Source organism: Dendrobates tinctorius, unplaced genomic scaffold (genome assembly GCF_039654945.1).
Source record: "Dendrobates tinctorius isolate UK_male_01 unplaced genomic scaffold, ASM3965494v1 ptg000020l, whole genome shotgun sequence".
Classification (NCBI taxonomy): Eukaryota; Metazoa; Chordata; class Amphibia; order Anura; family Dendrobatidae; genus Dendrobates; species Dendrobates tinctorius.
In genome coordinates, this window is record NW_027361688.1 from 22,056,215 (window position 1) to 22,072,378 (window position 16,164).

General features: G+C 45.0%; 1 protein-coding gene across 1 annotated transcript in view; it reads right to left on the minus strand.

The window, feature by feature from the left end:
• Positions 1–8,869: 8,869 nt before the first annotated feature.
• Positions 8,870–16,164, minus strand: part of ADAM19 (ADAM metallopeptidase domain 19) — a 61,876-nt gene continuing 54,581 nt past the window's right edge. The window contains exons 20-22 of the mRNA XM_073567874.1: positions 14,772–14,832; positions 13,288–13,458; positions 8,870–12,142 (exon numbers count right to left, since the gene is read on the minus strand). Coding sequence (XP_073423975.1) covers positions 12,071–12,142; positions 13,288–13,458; positions 14,772–14,832 — 304 coding nt within the window. The 3' untranslated portion in view covers positions 8,870–12,070. The remainder of the gene's footprint in view (positions 12,143–13,287; positions 13,459–14,771; positions 14,833–16,164) is intronic.

Here is a 16,164-nt window from a genome sequence, read left to right on the forward strand (position 1 = left end):
TGTGGCAAAGTTTTGTGTCTCCGCCACAAATGTCTACACCATCACAGACGGTTCCAGTCAGCAGGAGGCAACGTTTCCGTCAGATGGTGACAGACTACATGTCTTGTCCTCTCAGTGTTCTCCCACACGGCTCTTCCCCCTTCAAGTTTTGGGTCTCTAAGCTGGATACATGGCCAGAGCTTAGCCAGTATGCATTGGAGGTGCTGGCTTGCCCTGCTGCTAGTGTATTATCGGAACGCGTCTTTAGTGCCGCAGGTGGTGTACTAACAGACCGTCGCATGCGACTATCCTCCGATAACGTTGACCGGCTTACTTTTCTGAAAATGAACAAGGCCTGGATCTCGCAGGAATTTGCCAGTCCTCTTCCAGATTAAATAATTGGTTGGCAACAGTATCTAGGTCTCCTGTTGTGTTCATTTTTCTACCACCTGAACTGTAATCCCTGGGCTCCAACACTGCCAGTTGCTGCTCATAAGTGCCAACTGCACAGTCAACACATGCTCCGGTGTTATTGGGGTTCAGTAACGTCAGCTGATCCCCTGCTGTGTGTCCGGCAATTTCTCCTGCTCTGTCCACATTCACACTACTACAGATATTAAACTTGCTCCCATTAGGCCTCTGCCTCCACTCTGTTTCTATTATTTACCCTGGGCTCCAACACTGCCAGTTGCTGCTCATAAGTGCCGTCTGCACAGTCAACACATGCTCCAGTGTTATTGGGGTTCAGTAACGTCAGCTGATCCCCTGCTGTGTGTCCGAGAATTTCTCCTGCTCTGTCCACATTCACACTACTACAGATATTAAACTTGCTCCAATTAGGCCTCTGGATACACTCTGTTTCTACTGTAATCCCTGGGCTCCAACACCACCAGTTGCTGCTCAGAAGTGTCTTTGTCTGCCCAGCCTGGTTCCAGCACGCCAGCTGTTTCCGGGTAGTGTCAACATCACTTTACCTCCAATACGTTGTACTGTCGTGTTGCGGTCGGGTTAGCCGACTCTATGGTGCCTGCAGTTTAGGTGCTTCCTATGTGGGCTGCGGGATCTGGCAATGAAGGCTGGTTCTGTAATGCCAATAGGACAAGGTCCCCCTATAGGACTGTGGGCTTTGGTAACTCCGGCCAGCTCGCGGCCTTGCAACTTTTTTTCATGTGTACCTTCTGCTGCCTATCTGAGTTCCAGTACTATTAGCTGGTTCTTTGGAAGTCAATCTTGAATATGTCCCCTGGGTTCCAGTAACGTCAGCTGGTTCCAGGCAGAGCCTTTGGCTTAGGTGCCTCCTTCTCGGTATCCAAGTTCCACCAACGTCTGCTGGTCCTTGGTAGTGCTTTCTGGCACAGGTACCTCCTGCTTAGTAACCAGGTTCCAGTACCATCAGCTGGTCCTCGGTAGTTCCATTGGCTCTTGTACCTTCAGCTACCCATCCAGGTTCCAGTACCGTCAGCTGGTTCTCAGCAGTTCCTCAGCCTTCTTGTACCTTCTGCTACATTTCAAAGTTCAAGCTTTTTGAAATGGTTTTTGGTAATCAGTTTGGATCTCCCTGACGACGATCCTAAAGACGACGACCCTGAAGACCACCCTGAAGAAGACGACGACCCCGAAAATGACGACCCTGGAGTCGACGACCCTGAAGACCACCCCAAAGAAGACCAAGAAGATGACCCTGAAGAGGATGATGAAGGAGAAAGTGTGGGAGAAGTGAAAAAGAAGGTGAAGAGCATGGAAGTAGTGAAACATAAATATCTGACAAAATATTAAAAAGCTTAGCATAGTCAATATCTTTGTAACTGCGAACGTCTTAAAAAAAAATTAATTCCTGCTATTCCATTTGATTGGGCTAAACCTCTATGCCTTTAATGTCTCCTCCACCTCCCCCAATACATTCTACATTATTCTTAGCTGTTTTCCTTCATGTAGAATTAACCTACAATGAAAGCAAGGGTTTATTTTCATTCCGATATTTGTGTCCCATTGACTTGCATTGGTTTCCGGTATCGGAATCGGCGATATCCGATATTTTTGGGGTATCGGTCCGATCGGAAGGTATCGCTCAACACTAATGATCGCAGTTTTAGCTTATCCCTGTCTGTTTCCCCTCTATGTCTTTTCGTTAGAGCAAGACTAGCGTTCCTGCTATCCTACTCGCTAATCAAAGTAGTACTTTGGGTAAGACACGGATAGGAACGTGATCACTGCACAGGGTGAAAGAATCCATCTACGGACTCTAGGAAGCTCAGGATGGAGCAGGGCAAGTATCAGGGGTAACCCCTTGTATCCTTCCCTAGTAGCAGAGCTTATCCCCCTTCTGTCTTGCCGTGTGCTGTCTTGCTTCGGGTAGTAGCATGACAAATACCAATTCGGTCCTTCATTTGTCTTTCTATTGGTGTTACTTATGTAAGAGGGTGTACCACAAAGGAAGACACTTCCCAGTTCTATACGGCATTTGTGTCCGGAGACTGCCACCTTCTGCCCGATCAGAACCCTGCAGAACTAACAGGAAGAGGAACAGTTTCAGGAAGGAAGAGTATAGACAAAGTACTGGGTCATGTGGCCTTGATGACGCAGATCCCTGATATAAGAAGCCATAGCGGAAAGGTGAGAGAGGATTTGGCGCCAGCCGGTGAGACGAGCAGGACGTGTGTACTAGAAGATGCTGAGGTTGAGATCCCGATACAAGCCAAGAGACCTGAACCAGTGTGTATTGGTGTGCCTTTGAGCAAGGCACAGATGATGCCTGTCAAGGTCCATGAAGTGAACAAATGTAACGGGGGCGGGGTGGTAGCCATGGTTGAGTGACACGTCTTCATCACCCCAGCTCACTACAAAAATACGGAAACCTTTGGGTCCCTAGGTGTGTGTGTGTTTGCTGTGGTGTTTCGGTGGGAAAGATTTCTATACTCACTTCTGATTCACCAACTCTTTTGGTCTTCAGAATGAAGCTTAAACCCCACCAGCTTAAAATTGCAAAGTCCTTTTTACGCATGCTACTGTGTTGCAGTTGAAAAAGGATGGAATCCCCAAATTGGCCTCTTGAGGTAAAACTGTTCTGGTTAACCCTCTGCCAACGGGTTTATGCCAAGCAGGGTAGCTTTAACTGTAAAACATCACTGACATCCTATGGCCATATAATTAATTGCATAAAGTATCTGTCCAGACTACGGTCAAGGTCCGTGAACCAGACAACGCCAGTCAAGACCTGAGGTTCAGATCCGCGCCAGGTAAGATCCAAGAACCAGTCTGCACTTGTCAGGACACGGCACCCAACTCTCGTTCGTCCAGGCCTGATAGACGACCGTTGCAGGTCAAGCTCAGAAGATTCGATGGGAACCCCGACCAGGAAGTGGACTTCCATAGCGGTGAATCGAGTTAGCTGGGCCGTTACTTCCAGCACTGACGCACGGTACTGGGTGCGGTCTGGGGTGGTGCAACAGGTAGGACAGAGACTGGCCAGTATGAAAAAGGCTGATATAAACCCCCAAAAGGCAAAATGGACACCATAGCTATTGCAACCAGCGCATTAGGCCTCCTTTCTCAATAATGTCTTATGGTAAAATTCACCTTGCTGCTTGGAGCAGATAGCAACCTATCTCAGAGCAGCTTTCGTTAACCCCAGGGGGGTTTAGAAATGAAAGCTGTGCCCTGATTGGTTACTGTTAGACAGTTTGTTGACAGGCCTCATTCTTCTCATATAGGCTATAGTGGGGTCAGTGTTATATTTTAGACTAGCTATGAACCCGTTCTACGCCCGGGTGGCAAATATTTTTATTGGTATATGGTCTCCCATCCTGGTATGTGCTGCCCCCCTCCTATCCTGGTGTGCATGGCACCCCTAATCCCTATCCTGGTATGCATGGTCCTCTCACCCCCCCAATCCTGGTATGCATGGTCCTCTCACCCCCCCAATCCTGGTATGCATGGTCCTCTCACCCCCCCAATCCTGGTATGCATGGTCCCCTCACCCCCAATCCTGGTATACATGGTCCCCTCACCCCCCTTTTCATGGTATGCATGGTCCCCTCACCCCCATTTCATGGTATGCATGGTCCCCTCACCCCCCTTTCGTGATATGTATGGTCCTCTCACCCCCCTTTCGTGGTATGCATGGTCCCCTCACTCCCCTTTCGTGGTATGCATGGTCCCCTCACTGCCCTTTCGTGGTATGCATGGTCCCCTCACCCTCCTTTCGTGGTATGCATGGTCCCCTCAATCCCCTTTCGTGGTATGCATGGTCCCCTCACCCCCCCTTTCGTGGTATGCATGGTCCCCTCACCCCCCTTTCGTGGTATGCATGGACCCCTCACCTTCCTTTCATGGTATGCATGGTCCCCTCACCCCCCTTTCGTGGTATGCATGGTCCCCTCACCCCCCTTTCGTGGTATGCATGGTCCCCTCACTCCCCTTTCGTGGTATGCATGGTCCCCTCACTCCCCTTTCGTGGTATGCATGGTCCCCTCACCCCCCTTTCATGGTATGCATGGTCCCCTCACTCCCCTTTCATGGTATGCATGGTCCCCACACTCCCCTTTCGTGGTATGCATGGTCCTCTCACCCTCCTTTCGTGGTATGCATGGTCCCCTCAATCTCCTTTCGTGGTATGCATGGTCCCCTCACCCACCTTTCGTGCATACTCAGATTGGGCCAGGGTTACTAGTGGGGTACCACAGGGTTCTGTATTGGGCCCCCTACTATTTAATATATTTATTAATGATCTAGTGGATGGCTTACACAGTAAAATATCAGTATTTGCAGATGATACAAAACTATGTAAGGTAGTTAACACAAAGGAGGACAGTTTGCAACTACAGACAGATTTGAGTAAATTGGAGAATTGGGCTGAAAAATTTGCAAATGAGGTTTAACACAGATAAGTGTAAGGTTATGCACATGGGAAGGAGAAACAGATGCTACAATTACTTACTAAATGGGAAACTGCTGGGGAAATCAGACATGGAAAAAGACTTAGGCATCTTAGTCAATAAGAAGCTCAATTGGAGTGCCCAGTGTCAGGCAGCTGCCACCAAAGCAAATAGGGTCATGGGATGCATTAGAAGAGGTCTGGGGACACGAGATGAAAACATAATTCTCCCTCTGTACAAATCACTCGTCAGACCACACTTGGAGTATTGTGTGCAATTTTGGACGCCGGTGCTCAAGAAAGACATTACTGAACTTGAAAGGGTTCAAAGGCGGGCTACTAAAATGATAAATTGAGATGGTTCACTACAATACCCAGAAAGGTTATCAAAATTAGGTCTATTTACTCTAGAAAAGAGAAGACTTAGGGGAGACTTAATATATATGTACAAGTATATCAGAGGACAATACAGAGATCTCTCCAATGAACTGTTTGTACCAAGGGCTGTGACAAGAACAAGGGGGCATTCTCTTTGTTTGGAGGAAAGACAATTTCTGCACCAGCATAGAAGAGGAGTCTTCACGGTAAGAGCAGTGAGGCTCTGGAATTCTCTTCCTGAGGAAGTGGTGATGGCCAACTCACTGAATGAATTTAAGAATGTAAGAAAGGAATGGATGCTTTTCTTGTGAGTAATAGTATAGAAGGTTACGAATAACAGAATATTATAGGTAGATGGATGACCCAGCTTAGGGGAAGGAATTTTTTTCCCTATGGAGAAAATTGGCTTCTACTCTGTGGGTTTTTTGCCTTCCCCAGGATCAACAATGCAGAACAGCTGCACTGCAAAAAGGCTGAACTAGATGGACATAAGGTCTTCCTTCAACCTTCAAAACTATGTTACTATGTGGTATGCATGGTCCCCTCACCCTCCTTTTGTGGTATGCATGGTCCTCTCACCCCCCTTTTGTAGTATGCATGATCCCCCTCACACCCCTTACCTGGTATGCATGGTCCCCTCACCCCCCTTTCGTGGTATGCATGGTCCCCTCACCCCCCAATACTGGTATCCATGGTCTCCCCACTCCCCTTTTGTGGTATGCATGGTCCCCTCACCCCCAATACTGGTATGCATGGTCCCCTCACTCCCCTTTCGTGGTATACATGGTCCCCTCACCCCACAATACTGGTATGCATGGTCCCCTCACCCTCCTTTCGTGGTATGCATGGTCCCCTCACCCCCCAATACTGGTATGCATGGTCCCCTCACCCTCCTTCCGTGGTATGCATGGTCCCCTCACTCTCCTTTTGTGGTATGCATGGCCCCCTCACCCCCCTTTCGTGGTATGCATGGTCCCCTTACCCTCCTTTCGTGGTATAAATGGTCCCCTCACCCTCCTTTCGTGGTATGCATGGTCCCCTCACCCTCCTTTCGTGGTATGCATGATCCCCCTCACCCCTATTAAACTACACACACACATTCAAAAAAAAAAAAAACCATTTATACTCACCCTTCTTTCCTGTGCTCCAGCGTTGTCACGTTCTGCTGGAGGAGTCTGGCGCTGGACTACGCATATGCCCATAGCGCTGTCTGGCGCCATATTGCTGAAGACACACTGCAAATGTGTCTTCAGTGAAATGTTGCCGGATCGCACTATGCGCATGCGCGATTCCGGCCGCACTCCTGCCCCGGTCTCCGGCCGAAGAGAAGCGCTGTGCCAACGCTCCTCCAGGTCAGGTAAGTATGCAAGTATGGCGCCCGAGATCACGGTATGTACGCATACCGCCATCTCCGGGCGCCATACAGACTCCTCACCGCTGGATGCCTCATTCTGTCTGGCGCCATACTGCGCAGGCGCGTTGCGTTTGTGCAGTCTATAAAGGCGTCAGACAGAGTGATGCTTAGCCTGTTATATTATAGATGGTTCTCTATGGGGCATTTGTAACAATAATTTTCATCAAACACTAAAATTAAAAATTTTTACACTTTTTTTATTGATAATTGTTGACCTCGCTCAATTTGCAGGGACAGCCCCAAATTTTCAGTGATTTTCTTGTATAACAAAATCCATGTGCTGTCTGTGATTTTCATAAACCCATGACTTGCATTGGTGAGTTTGAGGATTTGCTTTTGATCCAAGTCAAGGGTCAAACTTTGATCCATGACCTGGATCAAAAATACCTATGCCTCTGTTTGTTTTTTGCGGACCACCAATCAGTCCACAAGAAAACACAGTCATGTGAACAGCCCCATAGACATTAATGGATGCAATTCTAGCCCTGAGACGCACAGAACTTGTCCACGAAAAATGGATGTCTATATGAGCTACTTGCTCCGTAATTTTGCAACTTTTCAAAGCTTTTACACCAGAATTCTGATGTGAAAGGTTTGATTAATCGGGACCTCAATACTTACAGCGTTGACCCTTATTTTTCAAGACTTCTGCTCTTCTCCCCGGCAGCTGGATACCAGTTTCTGGGCCAAATCGTGACTGATGACCTCCCAGTCTTGTCTAATCAGTACTTGGAGTTTATCACAATTTCGGTGTCTTCGTTTGTCCATCCGCTTTTTGATGACTGACCACAGGTTCTTAATTGGATTCATACCTGGGGAGCAGGGGTATAATGACCCCGGTCGCAGAGGTTGGAACCGGGCCCCTGTGGGTGGGGGACAACCGACACCAGCACAAAACTTCAACTGGATGTGCGTCCTCAGATGCACATTCAGCTGAAGTGTATTATGTGCACCGGCCAATAAGAGGCCAGCAGCTGACGTCAGCACTTGACTAGGCGTACATGGCAGTGTTGTCATGCGCTCTTGCCACTTGCACGCTGAAGTCAGCTGACGGCTTCAGAAGAGGACGCTGCACTGCATGGGAGCGCATGGGAGGTGAGTATAAATGTTAATTTTTTTTTCTATGTATTAAAGAACAGTGGACAGATATAAGGATGGGGGATATATGAATCAGGATAAAAGACATACTGTATATACCAGAATGGGGGACATATATACCATAATAAGGGACATATATATGATAGGGATATATCTACCAGGATGGGGCCCTGGATAAGGGACATATATACCAGGATTGGGCCCTAGATAAGGTATATATACCAGGATGGGGGATATACAGTTGTGCTCAAAAGTTTACATACCCCGGCAGAATTTTTGCTTTCTTGGCCCTTTTTCAGAGAATATGAATGATAACACCAAACCTTTTCCTCCACTCATGGTTAGTGGTTGGGTGAAGCCATTTATTGTCAAACTACTGTGTTCTCTTTTTAAATCATAATGACAACCCAAAACATCCAAATGACCCTGATCAAAAGTTCACATACCCTGGTGATTTTGGCCTGATAACATGCACAGAAGTTGACACAAATTGGGTTAAAAGCTGAGTGAGTTTCTGGGATCCAGACTCTTGCATCTTTCATCCAGCCACTGACATTTCTGGATTGTGACTCATGGGGAAAGCAAAAGAATTGTCAATGGATCTACGGGAAAAGGTAGTTGAACTGTATAAAACAGGAAAGGGATACAAAAAGATATCCAAGGAATATGAAAAAGACCAAGAAAGCAAAAATTCTGCTGGGGTATGTAAACTTTTGAGCACAACTGCATATACCAGGATAGGGCGAGGATGAGGAACATACATATATACCAGGATGGAAGCCCCCACACATAAACTGTCTCAAAGATTTTTACTGTTGGAATGACACAGGACTCATGATTGCGCTCACCTTTTCATCTCTGGACAATCATTCTTCCTGATGTCCCAAAAAGTCTGAAATGGGGGCTTCATCAGAGAAAATAACTTTACCCTAATTCTGGAGTACAATCTCTTACTTTCTGCAGTTATTTTCTCTGAACTCTCCCAGCTCACATTTAAACAGATTTTGCCCCCCCCCCCCCACCAATCTGATACTGATGACCTACTCTTAGTATAGGTCATCAGTAACACATGGCCGGACAACCTCTAATATAGGACAATAATGAAAAAAAAAAAGGAGGAAAACAAATTCTAAATTTGTTAAATATAATTTATTAAATTTCCAGCAAAATTTGCCACAACTGAGCCGTTTTGTCACATATTACAAGTGTGTAGAAGGTGTCCTGTAAAATGCAGAAAATATGTGCAAAATAAATCAGTCACTTGCAAGGAAGGAAAACATGGAGTAAAAAAAATACAATTGTGCAATTTATTTTCTATTCCTGATTATGGGCTTCACCATCTTTATTGTTTACAGCAACTACATAGACCATAGGAAACAAATTTCTGAAATGTTAGTTGTGGGCATGCTCTGTGTCCTGTGCAGAGGTCGTTGCGCAGAGAGAGGGGAGGTGATTTGATACTATCACCTATTGTAAGTGGCGGATCCTGTGTCATCTATACAACGCCTTAATCCGTCGTTGTAATCGTGTCTGTGATAATAATGAGATGTCGGTTGAGAAGAAATCTCTATAGAACGGGAAGTTTCTCATGAGGCTCAGTAGCCTCAAGATTTCAGGATTTTCTTTATTATAGATAATATGCTACATAAAAAATTCTCAAATATGTATTTTATTTCTACATGTGTACCATAAAAACGCAATTTTATCAGTCATATTTGGAAGACACATAACAAGAAAAGAAGTGACCACAATTTAATTTGCATCTACCCCAATGACCTACAGATGGATCACTGATACCCGATGGCTTGGGATTATCTATGACTGCTACATTTTTAGGGCGGATCAGAAGCGCACATGGGGCGACAGGATGTGTTACCCCTAGTACAGGCTCTGTAACAATAATGAGATGGCTGCCGAGAAGTGAGCTCTACAGAACAGGGATCATCACCTATGAAGCTCAGTAGTCAAGATAAAAAGTAGAATGGTGGCTCAGTGGTTAGCACTGCAGCCTTGCAACGCTGGGGTCCTGGGTTCAAATCCCACCAAGGATGACATCTGCAAGGAGGTTGAATGTTCTCCCCGTGTTTGTGTGGGTTTCCTTTGATTTCCTCCTACATTCCAAAAACATACTGATAGGGACTATAGATTTTGAGCCCCAATGGGGACAGTGATAATAATGTCTGTAAAGCCCTGGGGAATTAATGGCGCTATATAAGTGAGTATAATAAAAAAAATTGCAGGTGGGCGACATTCTGGGGTTTTTCAAGCTTCTCGTGACTTTTCGGAATAGTGGAGCACACACACCATGGTCACTGCCACCACTAAGTGACCAAATGTAGGACCCAAATCTTATCGGAATTTCTCCAATGGGTCCTACAAGCAATGATAAAAAAGCACAGCTTTTCCAGTATGCTTTAGATATTGTACCTGATTTTTTTTTTTATGTTGGTCACCACTCCGACTTTGCACTATTGTCAAAATATGTGTAAAAATGAGCGCAAACTGCATCAAAATACTGCACATATGTGTGAACAGAGCCGAAAAAATGTAGGTAACACTACTAGCACCGTTTCTGGTTGTCTTCTGGCAGCTGAGAGGCCCAGCTCTGTCACATGGTATTACACCATCAAATAACAAAAATAACAAAAGAAACTTATAAATTGGACCACCAGGGTCTAAATCTTGTGCAAAAAAAATCCACCAAAAATTAAAACTGAACACATGATAAAAGCCGTTTACACCGAGCGATTGCCCGTAAGTGATTTGTCAATTGTAAAACACTTGTTTTTCGCAGTATCATAATATTTCCAGCATTTACGGTACATAGGAAGGTAACCTGAATATACAAAGGAGAGCGGTTATCTCAATCTGCTGGGAAACTACAAGTCCCATCTATTCGATGGATGACAATAGTATTCGCTCATATTTCACTTCCCCTCTTTATTCTCCTGATCCGCTGATATTTGCTCTTACACCGGTATATTTTGTCCATACAGCCATGTATACGAGGTAAGGCTTATTGTTTACATAGAATTCATCTACATAAAAGGCTTCGTAACTGCAGGACTTCTCTCATACTGATCCTCAGAAACAGCCCGCATCATACGGTAATGGAGAAAAGGAGCTTGATGGCCGAGCAGCTGAATGCAGCCGTACATGACCAAGCACAATGCCGAGCGTCGGATGGAGTGGTGTAAAGCTACCATCAATGGATTCTGGTGGAAATATGTTCTCACACTTCTCTATCTGGCTTCTGATGGGTGAGTCTCGGTTTTGTGACTACCAGGAGAGCGTTCCCCCCTAACTGCAATGTGCAGTTTGGTGGAGGAGGGATAATGCCATGGCCTAGTTTTCAAGGGTCGGCCTTGGTCCCTTAGTTCCAGTGAAACAAAATTTTAATACTTCAGCATATACGATATATGGCCATACAGTATATCTTGGACAAGTTTAGCTTCCAGGTTTGTAGATAGAGTTTGGGGAAGGCCCATTTCTGTTCCTCTTGACTGTGCCGAGTCTACAAGGTTTATAAAGACAAGGTCGGGGGAGTTGTGGAAGAACATGACCGGCCACACAGAACTCAGACCTCAAGTCCATCTAACGCCTTTGGGATGACCTAGAATGGAGATTGTGAGCCTGGCCTCTCCCCCAACATCAGGGTCTGACCTCACAAATGCTCTTCTGGAAGAAGGGACAAAAAATTCCCACAGATGCCTCCAAAATCTTGCAGAAAACCTTCCCCGAAGAGCAGAAGTCTATGGATGTAGAATGGGAGGTCAGGAAAGCTCCGGTAATGTGAGGTATTTGCTGTGACTTTCCTACAATGTCGGGCACCACAGACCATAACATTGTAGAAGCTCAGACAATCTTTCACTGCTTTACATGAAAGGCAGCAGAATTGTGTATGCAGCTCTGGAGCATAATGCAGGCTGTAACTCTGGATCAGCAGAGGATGAGTAATAACTACCGTATTTATGGAAATTAAATCTATATAAACTTCAAAATGGCAATTAAAAAAATAGACATACTACAATACAATTTTCTCAGGATGGTGGCATCTCTATATTAATTGAACCTCCTACAGTTTATTGTTCCCGGTTAGCAGCCATTTCACATCGAGGGAGAGGCCGACTATAATGTTCTTCTATGGGATTACTAACAGGAAGTCCAAAAATTATCCCCGCCCCCATATACACTACTTTCACTCACATATTTCCAGTTCTGAGGATATTTTTTTAGATCTCAGCATCTCGTCTTACAAAACTGCCATTTATTCCCTATGTGATCCGAGGCGTGAGACCTGTCAGAGACCATCTGCAGGCAATTCCTCCTCAATTCTTGGCCGTCAGCCGCGTCCTGCTTGGGGGCACCGGTGGGGGAGTTTTTCTAGGGGGCTGTAATGCCTAGAAAAATGGAGACAACAATCAGATCAGTCGGGTGTAGGATCTACTGTTAACATGTGAAATGACGCTGTCATTTACTGTGTGCCAGCACGGGGCAGCGTCATTCCATGCACCCATCAACCCACGCAATCGTGAGGTGCTGATGGGTTGACATCACGGCCTGGGGTCTGCTAAAGTTGCCTGTTATGGCGGTTCTCCTGTGAAAGCCAGTCCGTGACCGGGATTCATAGGAGGCGGTGATTTTCACTAAACACTATAGTATTGCTGCATACATTACAAGCGATCACATGATCGTAGGTTCAAGTCCCCTAAGGGGACTAATAAATACAAGAGAAAGTGGGGAAAAAAATGTAAAAATATGAAAACAAATATATAAAAGTTAAATCAACTCATTAAAATAAAAAAACAAATAGAAAAAAATACACATTGTTAATATTACTACATCAGTAAAAGTCCAAGCTATATAAAAATTCAAAATTAAAGAGCAAAAAAAATATCAAAACGCCAGAATTACGTTTTTTCCGGACACTTCAAAAAAATACAATAAGAGAAGATCAACATTTCGGTTCTACCCCAAAATGGTATAGATAAAAACAACAGCTCAGGGCGCAAAAAATAAGCCCTCACCCCGCTCCATCAACCAAAAACTTTAAAATGTTACGGATCAAGGAAAATGGCCCAAAAAAATTTTTTTTTCTATTTTTATTTTTTTATTTTTTTTTTTACAAATCTCAGAATTTTTTTTTGCTGCTTAGATAATAAAAAAGAAAACCTATACATGTTTGGTATCTGTGTAATCGTACTGACGTGGAGAATCATATTGCTGGGTCAGTTTTACCATATAGTGAACATGGTAAATAAATATAAAACAAAAAGCCTTTTTTTTTTGCAATTTAATCACACTTGTACAAGCAAGCGGGAATACATTTTGGAAATAGCGCCACCCCTGTCCACAGACTGTGCCTGTATTGCAGCTAATCTGCATTGAAGTGAAGTTAATGGAGATGAGCTGCAATGCTGAATACTACCTGCAGACAGGGGTGGCGCTGTTCTTGGAATAACTTATTGAAGTCTTTCTTGCATTAACCTAATGAACAATTCAATATCTGTACAGAATATCTCAGCCCCTTACACATTGTCTTTACCTTGGCGGGTGGATGAGTTGGAGGTGGTGGCGGTGGTCTGCTTGGTGGAGAAATTCTCATTTGAGAAGTCTGCTTGTTGCTGACCGGATGATGACTGGGATGGTACCTGGATGAACACCGTCCTTCTTCGGCCCGGTTACTGGACTGCAAGCTGTATGGGCTCTTCGGACACTTCAGAAAACCATCATATTTTCCATTAGTAGAAACATCAAAGCTGGCGAAGAAGGACTCTGCCTAGGGCTTGTTCACACCTTGCTATAATGGTGGAGTGCTAGGATACTACCATACATCTACATGTCAAATCACAAGAAAGTGTCCAGACGTTACGGCTTTTGGAGCAAAATTACCACATTGAGAGCTTTGACATAAAAATACTTGCACAATTTTTAGAAGCACCTGAATGGGATTTTAAAGGGGTGAGGATCCTTTATCACCTATCCATCAGATAGATTGGTGTGGGTCTGACTGCTGGGATCGGCACCAATCGGCAGAAGGAGGTACCCTTATCTCCATCATTTACAATGGTGAAGCAGTGCGCACACTTGACTTCTGCTTCACACTCTATAAGTGGTCGGCATGCACACTGCCACTGCAGATTCAAAAATACCCCGAAACCAGATTTATTATGCTCTGACGTCTATCCAAATCAGAAAGCATCATAAATGGAGGGGTGGGAAGAGGTTAAAAATAGGTTACAGTCACCTGTCCTAGGGTCATCCCCCACCAGTCCTAGTACCGTCCCCCACCTGTCCCAGGGCCGTCCACCACCTGTCCTAGGGCTGTCCCCAACCTGTCCCAGGGCCGTCCCTAACCTGTCCTAAGGTTGTCCACCACCTGTCCCAAGGCCGTCCCCAACCTGTCCCAGGGCTGTCCCCAACCTGTCCCAGGGCCATCCCCCAACTGTCCCAGGACCGTCCCCAACCTGCCCTAGGGCCGTCCCCAACCTTTCCTAGAGCTGTCCCCCACCTGTCCAAGGGTCATCCCCCACCGGTACCTAGGTCCATCCCTCACCAGTCCTAGGTCCGTTCCCTCACTGGTCCTAGGTCCATCCCTGACCTGTCCTACAACACAGCTTTCTGCTTGGTCCTCTGTTCACACCCAATGTTCATGGGATCCTCTGACACTGACTAGTCCTGACGCGGTGACATGTATCATGACCGTGTGAGGACTAGACAGCACCGGAGGATCTGAAGACCAATTCAAAGACCAGAATAAGCGATTGAATAACTGGCAGGAAGCTGCAGAGCCAGGACGATTGATAGGCACAACGGGAAAGTATAATATTTTATTTTTTAAACCCTTCCTGGCCCTGAATAAAAAAAAATATCCAGAGAAATGTCGGCAGCCAGGGCGCCATTTTACTGGATTGTACAAATCAAACGCGGACAAATTTGGATTCTGTTTAAAACAGAAATGTTCTGGAATTTCGAGAAAAAAAAATTGACATTACGAAACAATTCGCTCATCTCTCCCCAAAAACTTACCATCTGAATCTGAGGTTTGGGTCTTGAGGTAGAATCAAGTTTTGTTTTTTCTCCACTTTCACTTAAAAGGATAAAAAAGAAAAAAAAATCATATGTTAATAAAGGAAAGATATAAAATAATAGGAATGTAAAGGTTATTAATCTCACATGGTGAACGCCATTAAAAAGCCTAAAAGACAATTTCAAGATTGCTGAAGTTTGTTTATCTCGTCTCCTAAAAAAAGCAATAACAAGAAAAAAAGTGACTGTCAGAGGCTTGCGATAGTATTCACCTCCCTTGGCATTTTTCGCTCTTTCTACCTCACAACCTAGAATTTCCCAGTTTTTTTTTTTGAGGGTTTGCATCAGATCATGTACAGAACATGCCTACAACTGTGAATGTTTTCTTTTCATTGCAACGCAAACAGATTGGACATAACTATTCCCCCCAAAGTCAGTACTTTGTAGAGCCTCCTTTTAGGCCAATTACAGCTGTATGTCGCTTTGGAAAAGTCTCTATGAGTTTTCCACATCTGGCCACTGGGATTTTTGCCCATTCCTCAAGGCAAAACTTCCCCAGCTCCTTCAAGTTAGATGGTTTCCTCTGGTGAACAGCAAACTTCAAGTCTGACCACAGATTCTCAATTGGATTAAGGTCTGGGCTTTGTTAAGGCCACTGCAAAACATTTACACATTTCCCCTAAAAACTACTCAAGTGTTGCTTTACCAGTATGCTTTGGGTCTTGTCTTGGAAGGTGAATCTCCATCCCAGTCTCGTATCACTGACTGACTAAAACAGATTTTGCTCAAGAATATCCCTGTATTTTGCACCATCCATCTTCCCTTTGACTGGGACCACTCTTTCTCCCTGCTGCCGAAAGCCATCCCTACAGCATGATGATGCCAACACCATGTTTCACTGTGGGGATGGTGTTCCCAGAGCAATGAGCTCTGTTGGTTTGTTGCGAGACATAGCGCTTTCATTGGTGGTCAAAAAAGTTCAATTTTGGTCTCATCTGACCACAGCACCTTCTTCCACACATTTGGGGAGTCTCCCTCATGCATTTTGACAAGCTCAAAATGAGCCTTACAATTTTTGTGTGTATGTAAAGTCTTTTTTTCTGCCCAATCTTCCATAAAGGCCTCCTCTATGGAGAGTATGTTTTTTTGTGGTCGTATGGACAGATACTCCAGTCTCTGCTTAGGAACTCTGCAGCTCCTTCAGGGTTACCTTTGGTCTTTGTGCTGCCTCTCTGATTAATACCCTCCTTGCCCAGGCTGAGAGTTTTGATGGGTGTCCCTCTCTTGGCAGGTTTGTTGTGGTACGATGTTTTCCATGTGATAGTGCTCTGGTGGATCATTATAGATTTTTCTTTTTTTTAATAACCCAACCCTGACTTGTACTTCTCAACAT